Here is a 19,045-nt window from a genome sequence, read left to right on the forward strand (position 1 = left end):
ACACGAAAGTCACTGGTTGCCAAAGTGGTATTTCATAGTGGGGTTTGGGAGGTGGGATTTTAACTATAGGATTCTTGGTTCAAATCCTGATCATACTGGAAAAATCACTAAACGTGTACTTTCATAAATAAAAAGTGAGCTACAAGTATGTAACTAAGTACAGTTACACTGTAAAATAAAACTAGTTGTGTACTGGAACTGTACTTACTTACAAGGGCACTTTTATAAAGTAGACAAAGAAATATTTAAACAGTACACTTAAGGACACTACAGAGTATACTTAGGAAGTAAACTTTTTTTGGTAAAAGCCAGCCTCAGACCACTCCTTGTGAAGCTCCCCCAAGTTTGAAATCAGGTTTGCTTGACAATCTTCATTAGGCTGGTTGTCATCCTTGTTGCTTGTGCAACTTTTCCAACCACGTTTCTCTTCCAGTCAATTTCCATGAATATGCTTTGATCCAGCACTCTGTCACTCATTCAGCAATGACCCTCTGTGGCTTACCCTCCTTGTGGAGGGTGTCAATGAGTGTCTTGTGCACAACTGTCAAGTCAGCAGTGTTCCCCATGATTGTGGCCATGTGTACTAAACCAGACTGAGCAATTCATGGTATTTATACTGCATAAATAGAGTTAGTCAAACTTGAAATAAAATTGTAGGCTGTAATTATCAAGATAAAAGCAACAACAAAAAAAATGTTTAAAACATTTTAGTTTATATGTAATGAATCTAGAATATATAAGAATTTCACCTTCCGAAATATCTGACAAAAACTATTGAATTTCTTCCATGAAATTGTAATTCTTTGAGACACACCTATACAACATCATATCACGTCTGCCATCAACGTGCAGCAAATAAGTTGTGTCATAAACTGCATGAAAGTAATAGAATGCTGTGACAAGTATTCTGCAGGCAGGAAGATATGTATACCCATACATCAGGCATATAAGAGAATAAAACAAAACATGACGACTATACCACATCACAGAGAAGACAGCATCCACATTCTCCTAAGAGCATCAAAAAAAAAAGCATCTGAAGGATTATTTTCAATACACCAACCCTTCCTTGTTAACTGGAATTTCTACAATAGTAAAAATGTTATATACTGTCAGAAGAAACATTCTCCATCTTCGGGGATCCAAAATCAGGATCAAAAGATTTCATCTCCATAAAAAAATTGTGTCCACGTGCACATGTGCTATGCAATGTAAACACTACAGGGATTATTTTCCTTTGGGATATATAAAGTCACTGGTGTCTTTTAGTTGACAGATGAGGTAACATGTCGGCAAAACACGGCACACATATCCACTCTGACATCAACGGAGTCCATCAAGGCTAACATTTGACACCTGCGTGTCACATTTGTCTTGTGGCATCATGTGGTAGTGTCCAGTCGACGGCCCTTTCACGTGTTATTGCCCATACCTCTGCAGGGAAAGGACTATTGTGTCTCCTTTTACAGTTTGCCTTGTTTCAGCCTCTCTATGTGATGGCATAACTTCAGTGCAGGCCCTAGTTTGAGACCCATGTACTTCATGATCATGTCGCTCCGCAGCAGCATCAGCGCCTTTCCATCAATCTCCTGTGAACAAAAAATTTTAGGAACTGTGTTAAAACATACAGAGAGGAACTCATCTTTAACGGAACTTTAAACCTTGTTGTACCACTGTTTCCTGTAGGTTTGTCTTATTAGCTCAGTTTAAATGTTACATGGAAGTAAGCAGCTGCAGTCTGTTCTCGACACAGACAAGATTCTTAGCAAGAGGTTCAAATGTTTCATCAAATTTTGTTTCCAGAAAACCTTTGTGTGTTCATCTAACGTTTTCAACTGTGCACATTTTGCACATTTCTTTTTGACATTTAAAGGGATCCTTGTCATTTGATTGGTGTCATGTGATGTTCACAATTGGTCCCATTGCAAGAGTGTCATTGTGTACTGCACACTTTAGTTCTGTGCATTTTTACCCTACACATTTTTCTCTACTGCACGCTTCCATCAGCTTTTTGTACATATGCTTCCATGATGCGAGGGAGCTCGATCCAGTAGCCACATCATTTGCAGGGACATCTGTAACGGCTGTTGAGCACTATCAGATGAAGAATTGATCAAGTTCTTATCACGATTTTTACTGGATAAAGAAAGCAGACATGCTGGCAACCTCACTGAATGGTATGTCCACCTTTCAACTCATGCAAATATTCTTATCATTGCACTCATAAGCATTCATTTGTATATTAGAGGATCTAACAGGAATTAGTCAACAGAAATTTGAGCTGTTCATCATTCACCATCACACATGGTAGAAATCAGACATTCAGTAACTATTAGGTGTGTTTTTAAACTGTGCTGTAGGTTCTGTGCTGCACTGTGGGTGCATAGTTCTTGTTACCTCCGCCAAGGAGGTTATGTTTTCGGTCGAGTTTGTTTGTCTGTTTGTCAGCAGGATAACTCAAAATGTTTTGAATGGATTTTGATGAAATTTTGTGGAGTGTTTGGAAATGGCAAGAGGAACAAGTGATTAAATTTTAGTGGTGATCTGGATCACGATCCGGATCCAGGAATCTTTTAAAGGATTCTTCACCATTGCGGGATAGGGGGAATTTTGACATTCTAGTTTCTAACTCCACAAAACCAAGGCAGAAAGGCTTTAAAAAAATTAGGGTGTAACATAGTCAAATGTTCTATCAAACAACAAAGTTTGGTGATGATCGGATCCGGATTCCAGATCTGGTGATCCAGAATATGCAAAAATATAGGGAAAACAGAAATGTGTTAGTGTGAGGGGACAAATGAAGCTAGAGATGCACAACTAACACCAAATTGTAGCTGAATCTCTACTGATTCAGTAAGGTGTCATCAGATTTGATGTAGCTTCAAATGTTATGGAGCTAGAGAAGAAAACCGCCATTACCGAAAAATCATTTTTATACAATAACTTTTGAACTAATAAAGACATAAAAGTGATTCCAAGTTCTAGTGGTATGTTTTCATGGTCAAGGATGTCAAATATAAATGAAAGAAAAGTGTTGTGTGTCGGGGGGTGTGGCTGGAGGTTTTGGTGTTGTTTTCTTTTCTTTGCTCCTCAGGTGGCAAGGAAGCTGATTTGTCTGTGGAAAAGAAGGTGCTGGCTGAAGAATCCTCACCGTCGTCAATATCATGTGAGGCACCTGGGACTGGTGCTCACGTGCAGCCCTAAAGACTTTCAGCTGTAGCAGATAATTGGATGGCGTTCTGCTTTTAAGGCAGGTGTGAGCCAAGCAGAACTGCCGGGAACTCGACCTTGTGATATTCGTTTGTGAGACGCTGAGGACCGCACCTGGGTTTGACACAATAAGCCTGTGAAGCAAGGAAGGGTGAGGACACATGCTGTCAGCACACAGTAAAGGTAATTAACTGTTGGATTAATTGTAGATAATAACTTGAGGTTTTGCTACATAGTATACGTGAAATTGTGATGAGAATGGTGTGGCTTGCTTCTCACTGTTGTGGCGTGCAGGATAAGTGATCCTCCACTTATTGTGAGAAGCTGCTCATGTGCATAAAGATAAAAAGTATAAACCTTGATGTGTTGCTGATAGCATGTGTTCTGTGAAAGAAATTGCTATAATAGCTAACGTGCCTCACATCTCCTGTGCTTCAACAGAGAGTCAGTTTGTCGTGTCCACCTGGGGGGTGTCTGTTTGTTGGTAGTGAGTCCAGGAGCATCGGACTTCTCTCTGGAGAGCGTGCCAGCAGTCACTCCTCCTGAAGGACATTGGGTTGGGTTTTTTTTTGTATGATTTATTTAGGCACAGGTGAAAAATAAATTGTTTTTTGTTGATGGAACCGCTTCTTGGTTATTTTTAGTGCTGGGTCCTGTCTGACGCAGGTTCGCTCCTCAATCTGCGTCGACACATAACAGAAAAGTGTATGTATCATAGTTTTGGTTGGAACACTGAATTGTTGAATAGAACACTGTGCCAAGGAGGGAATCTGTTTAGGGTCAGTGACCCTATGGCCTTGTTAGTAAACGATGTCAAATACAACACACTGCAAAGAGGAAATCCCTCATGACAAACTATACAGGGCTGGGGAGCACAATGAATTTATTAGATGAAGGACTATCATTTGGCATTATTATATTTTAGTGGCAATGAATATCACTATCCAGATTACTTCACTTAGCAAAAGCAAAGTGATGAATCAGCACTATACTCAGCAGTGGTTAAGTTCTGGTTCAGTGCACATCACTGAACAAAGTACACAAGGTGCAAAACCCACTCCCAGGTGTTGATGAATCACGCCTAGGATCCAGAAAACCCAGAGGCTGACATCAGAACCTTACTGTCGCATATATTCTGCTTCGCGCACTTCATTGAATATATACAAGGTGCACTTCATTATGTAGCACATGCAACACTTAAAAAATAGTTCTATTTCAGAATTTACTGTTATTTATTTAGAGAAGTGTTACATAAATGTTAAAAAAATTCATATATTTGCAGTTTAGTTGAATAATAAATTGAATTTTGTCTCTTATTTTTTTTGTCTATAAGCACATGCAATATCAATATCAGTGCTCAGATGACAGCAGCTTCTGGGAAAGGTGCAAGTTGCAATAAACCGTGATGCCAAGCGCTAAGGATACATGCTATCCAGTCACAGCAGATGAAACTTTTTTTTCTACTGAGCAAACATCAATGTTAGACTTTTTTAGGTTCAATGATTCCACGGCGTGTAGATGTTATGGTGTCAGTGACCCCATGGCCTTGGCGGAAGTTTGCACTCTCTGAGTGCTTCTATAATTTTTCTTTTTTTTTTTTAGAATATTTTATTTTGAACTTTCAAGAAAAGAAGAAAAAGCAGAAAAAAATTAAAGCAAAAGCCAAACACAAGAACAGCTCAAACCCCTTCCCTAACCCACCCGCATACAAACTAAAAACAACATAAAACAAGAGGCAAGATAAAATATATGTGTACTTATACACACATACTGTACATATACACATACATTAATATTAATGATCAAAGCCTCAATATAGTAACCTGTCTACATGCTATCCACAATAGAAGATGGTAGGGTGTCTATATAATCCAGATAGGGCTGCCAAATTTTTACAAAGGTCTCATAATCATTTCTGAGTGTGTATGTGATTTTCTCTAATGGTATACAGCTGTTCATTTCCAAAATCCAACGTGATATAGAGAGGTGGGAGTCAGACTTCCACGAGGAGGCTATGCACCTCCTGGCTGCTTCTAGTATTTTTAATAAAAATAAATAAATAAATGATAAATACAGAAGGTTGGAGAGAAAAGCAGAGGAATATGAATTTGAATTTAGGTGGGGAGTGTGAACAAGAGACACGATAGCCATTATGAGAATGATCAGCGAGAAAAGTATAGAACATAACAGTGATTTCTACGTTTGCTTCATCGATTATGAAAAAGCGCTCAACAGAGTGGACTGAACAAGACAAATGGAAATTTTACAGGGTTAGGCAATAACAAGGGTCAGAAACCGTGGAGTGAGACGGGATGCATGTTCATGCCAAGGCTTTATAACATTTATGCAGAAGCTTTTGAGAGAGAGGCACTGGAAGATGGAGATGAGGAACTAAAAATCAGAGGCCAACTATTTTAGACAAATTCACCAGTGATCAGGCTACAAAGAGAACACGGTCTTCAGTGGATGATAGATAAGATCAATGAAAATGTGGAAAGGCATGGCAGCAAAAAGGCCAAAGTGGAGAAGACAGGAAAGAACCCCAGTCCAATACATTTTACACTAAATGTAGAAACCCTGGAACAAGTTAACCAATTCAAGTACTTGAGAACCATAACAACAGAGGAGGGGAAATTAGAGAAGAAAATTAAAACCCAAATCGGTAAGGCAAAACACATGGCAAACTGAATTGATAACTGAATAAGAGAATCACAAAAACAATGGTGTGTGTTTTTCTGCATGGATCAGAAGCCTGAGCCCTCACATCAGAAAACATCAAATGGCTTGAAAGTTTTGAAATGTAGCTGTAGAGAGAGACGGAGAAGATAAGTTGCATAGAAAGACTAATGATGAGGTACTGACTATGAGTAGGGGAGGAAAGCAAGTTAACCAAGACCTCTGTAAGGAGAGGCAAAAGAAGTGGAGAGGACATATCGTTAGGCACAAAGGTTTACTAAGTGACACCAATGAGGGAAGGATGGAAGGACAAAGAATAATGATGCTGAATAACATCAAAGGGACAGACTCAAGAGAGACTAGGGTGGCATGATTACCAGATAAGAAGCCTGCATCAAAGAAAATTGAACTCACATGTTTCCTGAATAGTTCTGCATGTGGAGCCAATGCTGTTGGGTCAGCATTCCTCACAAACTGCATCACCTCATCAATGGACCAGGAGGAGGGATTTTTACTGGGCAACTGTAGGCTCTCCCAGTCAGCGGGCTCAGGACCTGTTGTAGAGCTGGCAGCTAACCAAAAAAAAGACAATCAATAACAGATAAAGGTGAAGTGATATTCTTTGGAGCTGGTACCACTGCACCTCCAAAGGTTCTTGATGGTGCATGCTACCTTCAACTCGTCTGAGTGGCTGAGTGGAGCAGAGTTCTGCCGGGTGGGAGGAATGACGTCGCATGGGTGTGCCACTGCCACTGTGGTAGAAGCTGCTGCCCTGGGAGTGATACTCTGAGGAACTCCGCATCGTTTGAGGTCGAGGGGTCATGGAGTTGGATGCTGAATCCATGAAGCGCTGCTCTTTTATTAAGCCATTCTCTTCGTGCGGCATAGTCTCTGCTGGAGGGAGAAAAATAACTGACCTTTCAATGTAATTCAATAATACAGTCACAGAGAGAAAGCATTTCAATTAAAGAGGATCAGGGACAGAATGGTCAAAAAATACTTTGTGATACATTTGGTTAGAAGTGAAGTGATCCAACTTTGTTGTTTCGTATCTGAGCTACGTGTGTGAGCAACCTAAGACATTTTGGGTGTTTTCACACACACAGTAGTTCATTTATATAGTCTGGACCAGGGTCCAAAATGTTACAATGTTGCAAAAAAAAAAAAAAACAACAACAACAACAACAAAAAACCCAACAGTTTTGTACTACACATTAAAATGTAACTAATTCTGTTGTCTTCTGAATGCAAACATCATATAACCTGCAAAATTCACATTTTGTTCCCATAGTTCATTCTGCAATGTCACCCAAAAGTGAACCGTAACATTTCCTTCTTAGAATCGGACCCAGTCCCAATTTTTCAAGCCGACCTTGGTTGGTTTATTTGGTCCACACCAGAGTTCAAAGGCTTGTTCCCACCTCTCAAAGCAAACGAAACTCTGTGTTAAGTGTGGAAGAATCTTTACAGTTATGTCATCATTAGAGTGAAAATGTAGTCCTGGTTTTGGACCACAGAGCAAGCCTGTGAACTTTCAACAGGGTTAAATTGTCTGCCAGGCATATACATTTTATTTAAACATGTATTTCATGATATTGTAGTCCAGTGGTGTCCAAACTATTCCAGAAAGGGCCGAGAGGGTGACTCCAGCAGGCGATTTCACTAACATCACTTTGAGCAGGTGGGATGAGTTCATCAGTGAAATCACCTGCTGGAGAAAAAAAAAAAAAACCTGCACCCTCTCGGCCCTTTCTGGAATAGTTTGGACACCACTGCTGTTGCCTGTTTTAGGAAAATACTGACTGCAGTATTACAACTATCACAGGATTGAGAAACTCAGCTGTACCTTCTGAGGGGTGGGCATCAGTACGCAAATGTTTAGGGGACAGTGGAGCAGCATATGAGGGGGATACCCCGGAGAGACTCCGTTTACCGACTCGGCTCAGAGACGGCGTGTCGAGCGCCTCTTCTTTCACTGAAACAAATCGACATGGAAAAAGCATGAGGCTGAAAAATTTAAACACAATGTCAAAACAACAGCTCGCCTGAGGGATCATTTTCATTTGCATTGCAAATTAAATTTACATCTTCAGCAAGACATAAAATCTGTGAACACAACAACAATAAAAAAATCCTCATTTTCAGTTATGAATGAATTAATGAATGAAAACTGTTTATTTCGAACATTTGATACAACAACAATTACATTATAGATCAGTGAAGACAACAACAAAAAAGTTCCTACTGTGTACCCAACATGTCTGAAAAGGGGTAGGGTGAAGCATCAGCTTATTTTTCCCTACCCCTTCTTCCCCACAACCAGTGATACCACTTTGCCACATATACACATATGTATATATATATACATGTATATATATATATATATATATATATATATATATATATATATATACACACACAAACATAAATATACACCTTCACATACCTACTTACATACAAAATACTATATATTTACAAGCCGAAGCAAAAAACAAAAACACCCTAACCCTCATTACCCTTCCTCCTCCCTATACCTAGAAAAAAAACATATTTTTGTACCGCTGTTTGAACTGGTTCATGCTTGGACATTGCTTGAGCCCCACTCCCAATCTGTTCCACATCCTCACCCCACAGACAGAAATACAGAAACCTTTTAATGTTGTTCGTGCCCACTGATGCTTTAAATTAAATTTCCCCCTCAGACTGCAATCCCCTGATCTGTTAAAAAACATATTTTAAATATTTGCTGGAAATAAATTGTTTATTGCTTTATACACGATTGGTACTGTTTGAAAATGAACCAAGTCTGTGAATTTTAAGAATTTGGATTGTAAAAATAGTGGATATGTATGATCTCTATAGCCAGTATTATGAATAATTCTTATAGCTCTTTTCTGCATTACTGATAGTGATTGTATATGTTTTATATGAGACTTCCAGTTTATGTTATCATCTATTATCACCCCCAGAAACTTATTTTCATGTACCCTTTCAATATCTACCCCCTCGACTTGTAACTGAACCTGTATGTCTGTATTACAATAGCCAAATAACATGTATTTTGTTTTACTTAAGTTTAATGATAATTTGTTTCTGTCAAACCATATTTTCAATTTTCCCATTTCTATACTGATCCTCCTCAGTAACTCCTGCAAATCCCCCCCTGAACAAAAAATGCTTGTGTCATCTGCAAATAATACTAATCTTAATATTTTGGAAACATTGACAATATCATTTATATAAATTAGAAACAGTTTTGGACCCAATACTGACCCCTGTGGGACGCCACAAGCATTGTCCAAGCATGACGATGTATATCCCCCCAACTTAACAAACTGTTTTCTGTTACTTAAGTAGCTTCTCACCCAGTGCAATACCAACCCCCTAATCCCATACTGTTCAAGTTTATTGATTAATATGTCATGATTGATTGTATCAAAAGCCTTTTTAAGGTCTATAAATATTCCAACTGAATGTAATTTGTGGTCTATGGCGTTTGTAATCTCAACTGATTCTATTAATGCAAGTGATGTTGAACTATGTGCTCTGAATCCATATTGACTATCAGTAAGTAATTTATGTTTATTTATGAATTTGTCTAATCTATTATTGAATAACTTTTCTAATAATTTGGAAAATTGTGGAAGCAAAGAAACAGGTCTATAATTTGTGAAGTGGTGTCTATCCCCAGTCTTATACAGCGGCACAACCTTAGCTATTTTCATTTGATTGGGAAATTTACCAGTTTGAAATGATAAGTTACAGATGTATGTTAATGGTTCTACAATCCATTCAATGACCTGTTTTACCACCACCATATCAATTTCATTTAAATCGGTAGATGTTTTATATTTACAATTATTCACAATGTCTATAATTTCTTTTCCATCCACTGCTGTGAGGAACATTGAACAGGGATTTCTTTCTATGAGATTATTATCCCAATCCTCAGGTTGGGAATCTGGAATTTTTTCTGCCAAGCTTGGTCCAATATTTACAAAAAAATTATTAAAACCGTTGACTACCTCATCCTTATTTTCCTTCTTGACATTATTATCAATGAAATACTGAAGGTAACTCTGTTTTTTATTACCATTTTTGATAATGCTATTTAATATATCCCATATTCCTTTAATATTGTTTTTGTTATTATATGTTACTATAATATTCCTTCCTACATACCCGTATAATATTAGTTAACTATAATGTAATTCTGCTTGGCCTGGTGATTTTTGGATATAAACTCATACTGTACATTATACTGATAAATACATCTGTTATTTTGTGCTTATTTGGATTGAGCAGATCAATATTTAAGTCACCACAAATGAACACAGTTTTTTGATTAGTTTTTGAGAACATTTTTCCCATACAGTCAGTGAATGTTTCAATACTAGATCCTGGTGCTCTATATATACAGCTGACTAATACATTTTTGCTTTTTTCTTCACATATTTCAATAGTTATACATTCTACTAAGTTATCAATCACAGTTGTCATATTGTCTACTATTTTATAATCCATGTTCTTATCCACATACACAGCCACTCCTCCTCCACTCTTATTCTTTCTGTTTACACAATTAAATTCATATCCATCCAGTTCACAATCCATTCCTTTATCTTCATTGATCCATGTTTCTGATATAGCAATTATGTTAAATATTTTTTTTAACTTGACTTAAATATTCTTTAATGTTGTTAAAGTTTGCATATAGACTTCTGCTGTTGAAATGGATTATTGATAATTTGTTATCCGTTTTAATGATCCGATTAAACTGTATACAGATTCATCTGTATAATAGCAACAACTGTCATTGATATTTGAGAAGAAATTATTGTCTGGGTCTATATCGTGCTCCAAGTCCAGTACATTGTGGTCTGTGTATTTAAATGTTCTCAGTTCTACTTTTCCATGATCAGCAATCCTGAGTTATATCCTTCTTGTCTCCAGATGTAGATGATGTAGTAGATGAATAGGTTCCTCTGGTCTGTGTCATGGTGTTGTGATGTGTTTGTGTCCTCATACCTTATTGGTCGTATTTGTCCAGTTCCTCGATGTTCCTGATTACCATAACCTTCGCTTGTTCTGGTGTTCCATTCAATTTGATAAATGTTTTGCAGTTGGATGTCCATGTCTGTTGAATTTTTCCCTGCTTTTTTAAGAAACGAGCTTTCCTGGTGATGTCTGCGTTTCTTTTGGTAAGATGTTCATTGATGAATACGTTTGTTCCTTTAAGTTTCCGTCCCTGTTTTAACAATGCCATTTTATGTTTTCTGTTGCCAAACCTCATTATAACTGCTCACTTGTCTCAATCCTCTCTCCTGGGCAGGGGGTGGCACGCTTCAATGTTATTACAGTCCATTTGAATACCTTTAGATTGCAGGAAGTCAGCCACCTGTTGTTCCACTGAGCTGGCCTCCTGCTCGCTGGCCTCCCCTCCGCTGTCTTCTGACACCGCCCGTGCGTAGGATCGAGGTTTAATATGAATTCCTGTAATAATAACGTCGTTCATCCTTGTGTACTGTTCCAACTCCGCAACACGGTTCTCCAGGTACACCAGACGCCGGTCTTTCTCGGCATTCTAGATCCGGAGAGCCTTCACTTCTTCCACCAGCTCCATAATGGATTTCTGCTGCATTTTAACAACAGAGATTTCCTCAGACAAAAAGTCCAGGGACTTCTTGATATCGTCTCCCTCCTCCGCCGTCAGTGCCTTCTTCGGACCCATGGTCAGATAACTCCGTGCTGGCGCCTCGGGCCTCGGTAAAGCCGCGCCGGTGGAACTGCACTGACGCCTCGGGCCTCGGTGGAGCCGCGCCGGTGGAACTGCACTGACGCCTCGGGCTTCAGGTGGAGCCACGCCGGTGGATGTGCGCTGGCGCCTCGGACCTCGGTGGAGCCGCGCCGGTGGAAAACAATCCTGCTGCGGATCAGCGAACTTCACACTAATAATGTGATTATTAACTGTCAGATGACAATGTAAAACCTCTTAATCATTCTAAAGTTGAGAGGTTTTACATTGTCATCTGACAGTTATCAATGTGATCCAATTATGCTGTAAGAAGCCTGCTTGTAATAAGTGTGGGAACCACCTCAGTTTAGTTCATACTACGTTCCAATTATGACATTGTCATCCATGTAGAAAGAGAAACTACACAACTGAGATAATTTCATTGGTTATAAATGGTGCCTGACCTGGCAGATGTGCTTATTAAAAGGAGGTACTCACCAGACTATCAGAAATTCTCCACAAGACAATTTCTACAAATAGTGCGAATGGTACTGACCAAAGTGCAAATTCTATGGTATTTTCCATGGTATGGAGCGTGGTGACAAGAGCATTAAGATAAGGCTTTATTGATCTCACAGTGGAGAAATTCATGTTACGTCAGCTCTTAAAAAACACACAAGATGGGTGCGAGTAGAGGAAAATGTGCATCAAACAGCGTGTGCAAGGATAAGCAATAATAATGTAGCAATACAATAAAATAAGAAAATGAGGTAGAAATAGAATATATATATATATATACACATATATATATATTTTACAAAAGCACAGTGTTACCTGACTTGGTTCTGTCATAAGCAGTGTAGTGGCTAAATGGCTGGCTGCTAAACAGGTTGTCACACTGCAGGTGACGACACATGGTCTCCAAGAACCGTAGCACAAAGGAAGCACTGGAAGCTGAAGGCAGTTTGACCAAACAATTTCCGCTGTCTGTTCTCACTGAAAGAAAGGACAACGCTGGTCTATTAATCATCTGCCGGAGTAGACAGCTGTTCAAGTGTTAAACTAGAAAGTTTACAAATTTTTACATCAGTAAGATATTTTATGTTAGAGTACTAGCCATGCGCTGCTTGCTACCTTTGACAGCCTCTCCTCCTCCGGAGTGTGTCTGCAGTGCACTGAGCAGGACCTGAGGTTGGTATGCACAGTCTATACAAGACTGGACCACCTGCTGGAGCACAACGTTCACTGGCCCCGGGCCAAAGTGGTCTGGCAGATGCTGTATCTGCTTCCTGTCCAGGTGTGGGCCACAGTTTCCGTGTTTATTCATGTACACGCACACTAAAACAACATGGCAGTCGTCATTCAACAGAGAAACTCATTATAGAAGGGAATGTGAAACAGTATTTAAACTTCAGTACTGTGTCCACAAATCCTCACCTGTTGAAACCACAGAGCTGAGGCTGGCAGGGCTTTCTTGTGGTACCTGGATGCCAGTCAGATGTGCTGTGCCTTGGAGAATTTTGGGCTTTCTCTGAAAAAAATACATAATCAAGAAACAGCTTGATTTTGCTTAAAGGGGAACAGAAACACTTTTTGAGAATTTGTTTGCGCATTCCTTGGTAAAAACTGTTATTCATACACTTGCAGAATGTTTGAGCGTAGTGTAGATAATATTATTTGAATCAAATCTGCCGATAAATTGACATGTAAATTGCCATTGGCTGAAGTCAGTGGAGGGGACTTTCGGTTGACGTCACTGATTGGGGTGTCCTCTGCTGGGGACGAGTGCACTCGAGATCCAACATGGCGAGCAACGCATCGCTGCACAAACACAAACAGAAGGCAAGCGATTCTGAAGATGTGCTTTCACTTGTTGATCCCGAAGCCACGTTGTTGGTGTCCAAAGAAGTTTTATATAAGAACTAGAGTCCGCTCTCGCACTGAGCCTTGTCCCGGCATGGAAGCGTGGTCGCCATTTTAATTCCGGGCAGTTTACTGAGCTCGCTCATTCAAGTTCTATTAGTCTCATCAAGAAACAGGTGGAATACGCCAGAAAGCTGCTCATGTTGGCAAAGCCACAAACGAAGGAACAAGGAGACCATATTTTCATCCATAAGTGGTTTTGGTGATTCTTGTCACTTTGTCCATGACATTTGGTTGATAAACAGGTGTATGTTTCCTGCCCGTGACTGTGTCATCTGAGAACACAGACGATACTTACACGCACCACTGACTTCATGAATGAAACTTGGTCAATAAAGGGTAACTGTGTAAAAATATAATATATAAATGTTTCGTAATGGTTTTAGGAGCTGCGCTATGCTGAAAACAGCAGCAGCTCGGTTCAGCCCAGCAGTGCAGCTTAACAGCGCAGATCCATGTAACTTTCAACATATTTCGGAATGTGTGCATGTCAGAGTAAGTTTAATAGTTTCCTGACATGATTTAATGTAAATTAATTTTACTGGTTCGATATCCAGGTCAGAATGGCATTTTAACACGTATTTTGCAAGTGCTTTTCTGAGTGTGTTCAGTCGTGAATTCCCATTAAAAATGCATTAACATCTGAGAACTTCGTCAATATTTTACCCGGTTAGGAGGCATCATGTCACTGTCCATGAAGGGACGTTCTCGTTTGGTGGGCAGCATTGGGAGTGCGGACTCTAGTTCTCATATATAGCTGCTTTGTTGGTGCCTCTGGCAGGGAATCTCAGAACGAGGCTCATCCTCTCCCCAACCAGTGACCTCACCCGCCTGACCTGCATAAATGGCGGCAGCCTGTCAATGTCAAAACCTCTCAGACCACGACTAAAACAAGGTTTTCTGTAGATGTTTAATGGTCTTTAGTGTTTCTTGAACTATCAAAATAATTTTTTTTTGTGTGTGTGTGTTTATTCATGTGTAAATAATCCATGGGCGTTTCTGTTCCCCTTTAAAGAAATTGTAAGTGCATTAAACATGATATGCATAAAACATGGTATTTATCCAACACAGAGTTTAGAAAATCATTCAGCAAGTTGTCACCTTGCTTCCAGGTTTTTGGCCCCTTTTCTTGTGGGGCCGAGGTACAACCTGTGGGTTTTCGGGTCCTGTTCCATTTTGGGCAGCTGCTGCTTCCGCCACAGCCTTGAGCAAAGCAATGGTCTCACTCTTGGGCCGGCGGCCCCTGACTCCCTTCCTGACAGGCAAGGGGGGCAGAGGGTTGGGGAGTCTGTAGGGGGGCTGCATGGAACGCCTGCTAGGCTTGGAGGGTGACACCGAGAGGGTGTGCATGTTCTTTGGTAGAGTAACTGTAACAACGCACAACAGAACAATCGGAATGGAGCAATTTAGCAAAACACCATCATCGGCACATCAAACTGAAGGTCTGGACTAAATTCTTACTGTTCACTGATACAGAAGCCACAGACAGACAGTACAGTCCTGGGAATTAACAAATAAAAATGTACTCTGACGAAAAAAAAGAAAAGATGTACTCTGTATAGCAATTAATACAATAAATATGTCATCATGAAATTCAATCATGAATTTGGCTGTTTAAAGACCCATGTAGCATACATATTACAACAGGTTTAAACTTTTTTTCCCTAAGGTACAGGTAGCAAACATTTTCATCCTCTATAGTGTATAAGCACCTTGAGAAACACTAATCTCATGAAAGAGGAGTTTTGTTTTGTTTGTATCTACTTCTCTTGTGCTTTTACTAAGATGCAACCTATGATCTTACACAAGCTATACAACTTCATGGTGGAGTGGCACTGAGAGATATTTTCTAAAAATGAAGATATGAAATTTCAGGTACACTTCGCCAGAAGGGACATGGGAAATTCCAGCCTATATCTGACCTGTTTTCATGTATAAAAATGCTTCTCTGTTGAACTTCGACATGAAACTGTGACTGGTGATACAACAGACAGATCTTGCACAATGGAGTTTCTCCAATTACAGTCACAGGTTCCCTCTCTAGCTGTCGTCTTGTACAGTCACTCAGATTTTTACTCCAGACAGATTTACCATACAGTACCGTACTGTATTTTTTAATGATAAATGGAAATGAAATCCAAGACATATTCACTGACTTGGAAATGTTGTTTCATTTAATGTCTTGTTCAAAGAAAACTGGCTGTGAAGGTGATTATTTGTGCATACAAAAACTATTACACTGTTTGTCCCAATTACTAATAGTTGTAATTCTTGCATGCTAATGCAACAATTTTGTTAATCCCACTCAATTAAAAGTAAAAGGCTACACTACAAGCACATCTTGATTGTTTTTTCTATATAATTGTAAAACGTGTCTTACTATAAACTATTTATGGACCTGACTGTATATACTCTGGCTCGGTTTTGAAGAAGCAAGGATGGACTGGGTAAGCTGCAAAGCAGTTGCCCTTCTGGACATCAATAAAGCTGTATGAACTAAAATGAACTGCCAGCATCTGATAGAGCCCTGTCTGTTACTCTGCAACTCCAACCAATAGCAGATGATTGTTCGTTTTGTTTATATGGTCACTGAGTGGCAGAATTTCTCGCTACTGACTGATATAGTTTCTCTGCTGTCTGGAGACACCGCAATTTCACAACTGCTAAAGAAGCCTCAAACCTCATGTGTCACTGAGCCAAAAAAGATCTTTGCTGCTACCTAGTGGATAGCACTTACCACTGTTTCCTGGTGGCTGAAGGCTGTGCTTTGTCAGGCAGCACCATCCCACAGGGAAGATGTCTCGCGAGTCATATCTGCACCAATAATCAAAGGCACCTCGCCACCCATCAAACATAATAAAGACCTCATCGCCTTTTACTTCTCCAATGGTCGCAGGGCAGATAAGGTATGGGTTCTTTTTGTCCACAGCCTCCAGTTTCATACCTGCTTTAAAATGGTTCTGAGTAGGCATCGGAGGTTCCTGTAAAAATGGTTACATTCTCATTATAGTAACAAAAAACAAAAAACAAAAAAAAAAAAACTGTTGACAAAAAGACTGCAGACTGTATAGCAATACCGGTCATACCTTTTTAAAGGCTGTTGCTGGTGCCATCTCTGCCCCATTTAACGTTCTCAAAAGAAACATAGGCCATGATGAGGCATTCATACGAAATCCTGGAGAATTAAAAAAGAAAGCAATCTGTACTGTTATTCAGCTTCCTTTACAAAAAGTGTGATTGGGTGGGTAATTCCAAAACAATTTTCTTCCGGTAACATTGGCATAATCTCGTCAGATTAATTGATTTCTAATTATTTTGTAAACAATTCTTCACCCCACTAGGTTACTGTGTTGCTTTTCATACTGTGATTCTGTAGGAAAGTCCAAGAATGTGAATTTAATCTGTGGAACATTTGTTTAATGACACTGAAATATGTGGCATAGTAATTAGTAATAATGTTTAAGTATTTGGGAGTGAATGCAAATGGTTTACCTCAGGCTTTGCGGGTTGCATATTTTATTCCTTTATTGCCCAAGTTCAGCTTTTCAAAGATGGGCTAATTTACCAGCATCTCCTTTGGGTAGGATTGATATAGCGAAAATGAATGTTTTACTCAATACCTTTTTCAATGTATTCCTTTGTTCTTATCCTTTTAAAATCTATTGATCAAATGATTTCTTCATTTATATAGGGAGGTACAACTCCCAGAGTTCTTAAATCATTACTACAAAAATGTTGGCTCAGTGGAGGTCTGCCTGTATCTAATTTGGTGTATTATAATTGGACAGCTAATATTAAAATTAAAATTAAAATACATTTACTGGCTAAAAGATTCTCATGCAACTTGGTGTCAGAAGCTCAATTGTGTCTTTCTAATTTTCGTTTCTCCCAGTGTCCCTGTCTCGGTACACAGATAATTCTGTTGTAGTCGCCTCTCTTAAAATAAAATATCAATTTCGACTTCACTTCAAATCAGTTTCTGCTTCTGCTCTTGGCCCAATATGTAATAATCCCTTCTATCATCCTTCCCTCTTAGTCACTGCATTTAATCTATGGGGTAAGAAGTGCATTAAAGGCCTCCTTGATCATTCTGAGGATAATACCTTTCTTAATTTTACTGATATGTCTTCCTTATATGGCCTGCCCTCATCTCATTTATTTCATTGCTTTCAAATTAGACATTATTTTTCTGGAGTTCCCTACTCAGCCCCCTAAACATCCATGGGAGGACCTATGCCCCATAAGAAAGCTCTTATGTAGAGGATATACAGGGTGGTCCAAAAAACCGCCCTATTTTCTTTTTGATCTCATTTTTTACTCAGATGAGATATTTTGAAAATTCTTTCACCAAACATTAGCAGAATGTTGGGAGATTATGTCCTTCAAATCTGATAGAAACTGAAACATTTTTGGTGGTCTGTCCTTAATAGTTGATAATATGTTCTATCCAGGCTCCTCTTTGACAAATAACTGCAGCAACACGAATGTTGAAATTTTCGATGATTCCGCCAATCATGTCAACATAAGAAGGGAAATCAGGCACATACCAAAATGATAAATATTGTTTTTCTGTTAACTAAATGTTCTGTTTGACCACTTGCGACCTCGCACTCATTAAGTAAAAACATCTTCAGCTTTACAGCATCTGAATGATCCCTGGGTAACATCTGATAAAGTCATCCCTTGAGCCTTATCACACAAATGACCTCTGAGTGACAAACTGCTGCAAGCAAAATAACTCCACATTGTGACCAATCATAATGCAGAAGAAAAGGCACTGTCTTAAATAAAGACAACTTATCAGTAGGGCTTTGTTCACAACCTCCAAGTAACCTCTGATGAGCACCATGATGAAAAGACATTCTCTCAGATGAAAGACACCTTTTGATCACCACAGTACTGTGAACCACAAACACTGACAAAATACATCATTCTTGCAGATGTTTAACAACCCGTTTTTTTAATTAACTCTGTGTTTGTTTGATAGATGCACTCTTTAGACACTGTATGTATGAATGCCCACATGACCCCCCCGCCCTGACATGTGCATAAAAGCAGAATCCAGAGAGCCACACATCACACTGTTCCAATCAGAACAACCTGCTTGACACAGTGTCCAAAGCTTCGTATTAAAAAGCCTGTTATTTTGACAAACGGTCAATGTCTTGACTCTTTCTTTCCACAGACAGCCTGAAAATCCTTTCACCTAAACCATTTTGATGAGCAAAACCTTCTGGCTTGAAAGCAAAACTTTTTGATTCATAAAAAAATCTGACCAGGAAACAAAGGTTTTTGACTAAACCTAAAAGCCTCTACCTTGATTTTTGCTCTCAAAACTGTACTTATGTTTGGATTATTTTTTCTTTCTTGCTTGCATTAAAAAGACAAAATTCACACCATAATTCAGGACACCTGCCTTTGCATTTATGCTACATTGTTTGTTACATAGCCTGAACAATGATTTTATTTATTTCACATAGATTACAACATTTGTTCAAAGTC

At 39.1% G+C, this 19,045-nt stretch overlaps 1 protein-coding gene across 3 annotated transcripts in view; it reads right to left on the reverse strand.

Annotated features, from left to right (window-relative positions):
• Positions 1 to 293: 293 nt before the first annotated feature.
• The window catches only part of LOC117519254 (sex comb on midleg-like protein 2), a 71,961-nt gene continuing 53,209 nt past the window's right edge, over positions 294 to 19,045 (reverse strand). For 2 of the 3 annotated variants that reach the window (XM_034180571.1, XM_034180572.1), the window contains exons 6-15: positions 16,630 to 16,718; positions 16,281 to 16,524; positions 14,645 to 14,910; positions 13,058 to 13,151; positions 12,755 to 12,958; positions 12,455 to 12,616; positions 7,733 to 7,861; positions 6,559 to 6,780; positions 6,301 to 6,458; positions 294 to 1,589 (exon numbers count right to left, since the gene is read on the reverse strand). In XM_034180571.1, the coding sequence (XP_034036462.1) occupies positions 1,464 to 1,589; positions 6,301 to 6,458; positions 6,559 to 6,780; positions 7,733 to 7,861; positions 12,455 to 12,616; positions 12,755 to 12,958; positions 13,058 to 13,151; positions 14,645 to 14,910; positions 16,281 to 16,524; positions 16,630 to 16,718 (1,694 nt within the window). In that variant the 3' untranslated portion in view covers positions 294 to 1,463. The remainder of the gene's footprint in view (positions 1,590 to 6,300; positions 6,459 to 6,558; positions 6,781 to 7,732; positions 7,862 to 12,454; positions 12,617 to 12,754; positions 12,959 to 13,057; positions 13,152 to 14,644; positions 14,911 to 16,280; positions 16,525 to 16,629; positions 16,719 to 19,045) is intronic. The other variant, XM_034180573.1, reaches the window with a different exon arrangement.

Source organism: Thalassophryne amazonica, chromosome 10, assembly GCF_902500255.1.
Source record: "Thalassophryne amazonica chromosome 10, fThaAma1.1, whole genome shotgun sequence".
Taxonomy (NCBI): domain Eukaryota; kingdom Metazoa; phylum Chordata; class Actinopteri; order Batrachoidiformes; family Batrachoididae; genus Thalassophryne; species Thalassophryne amazonica.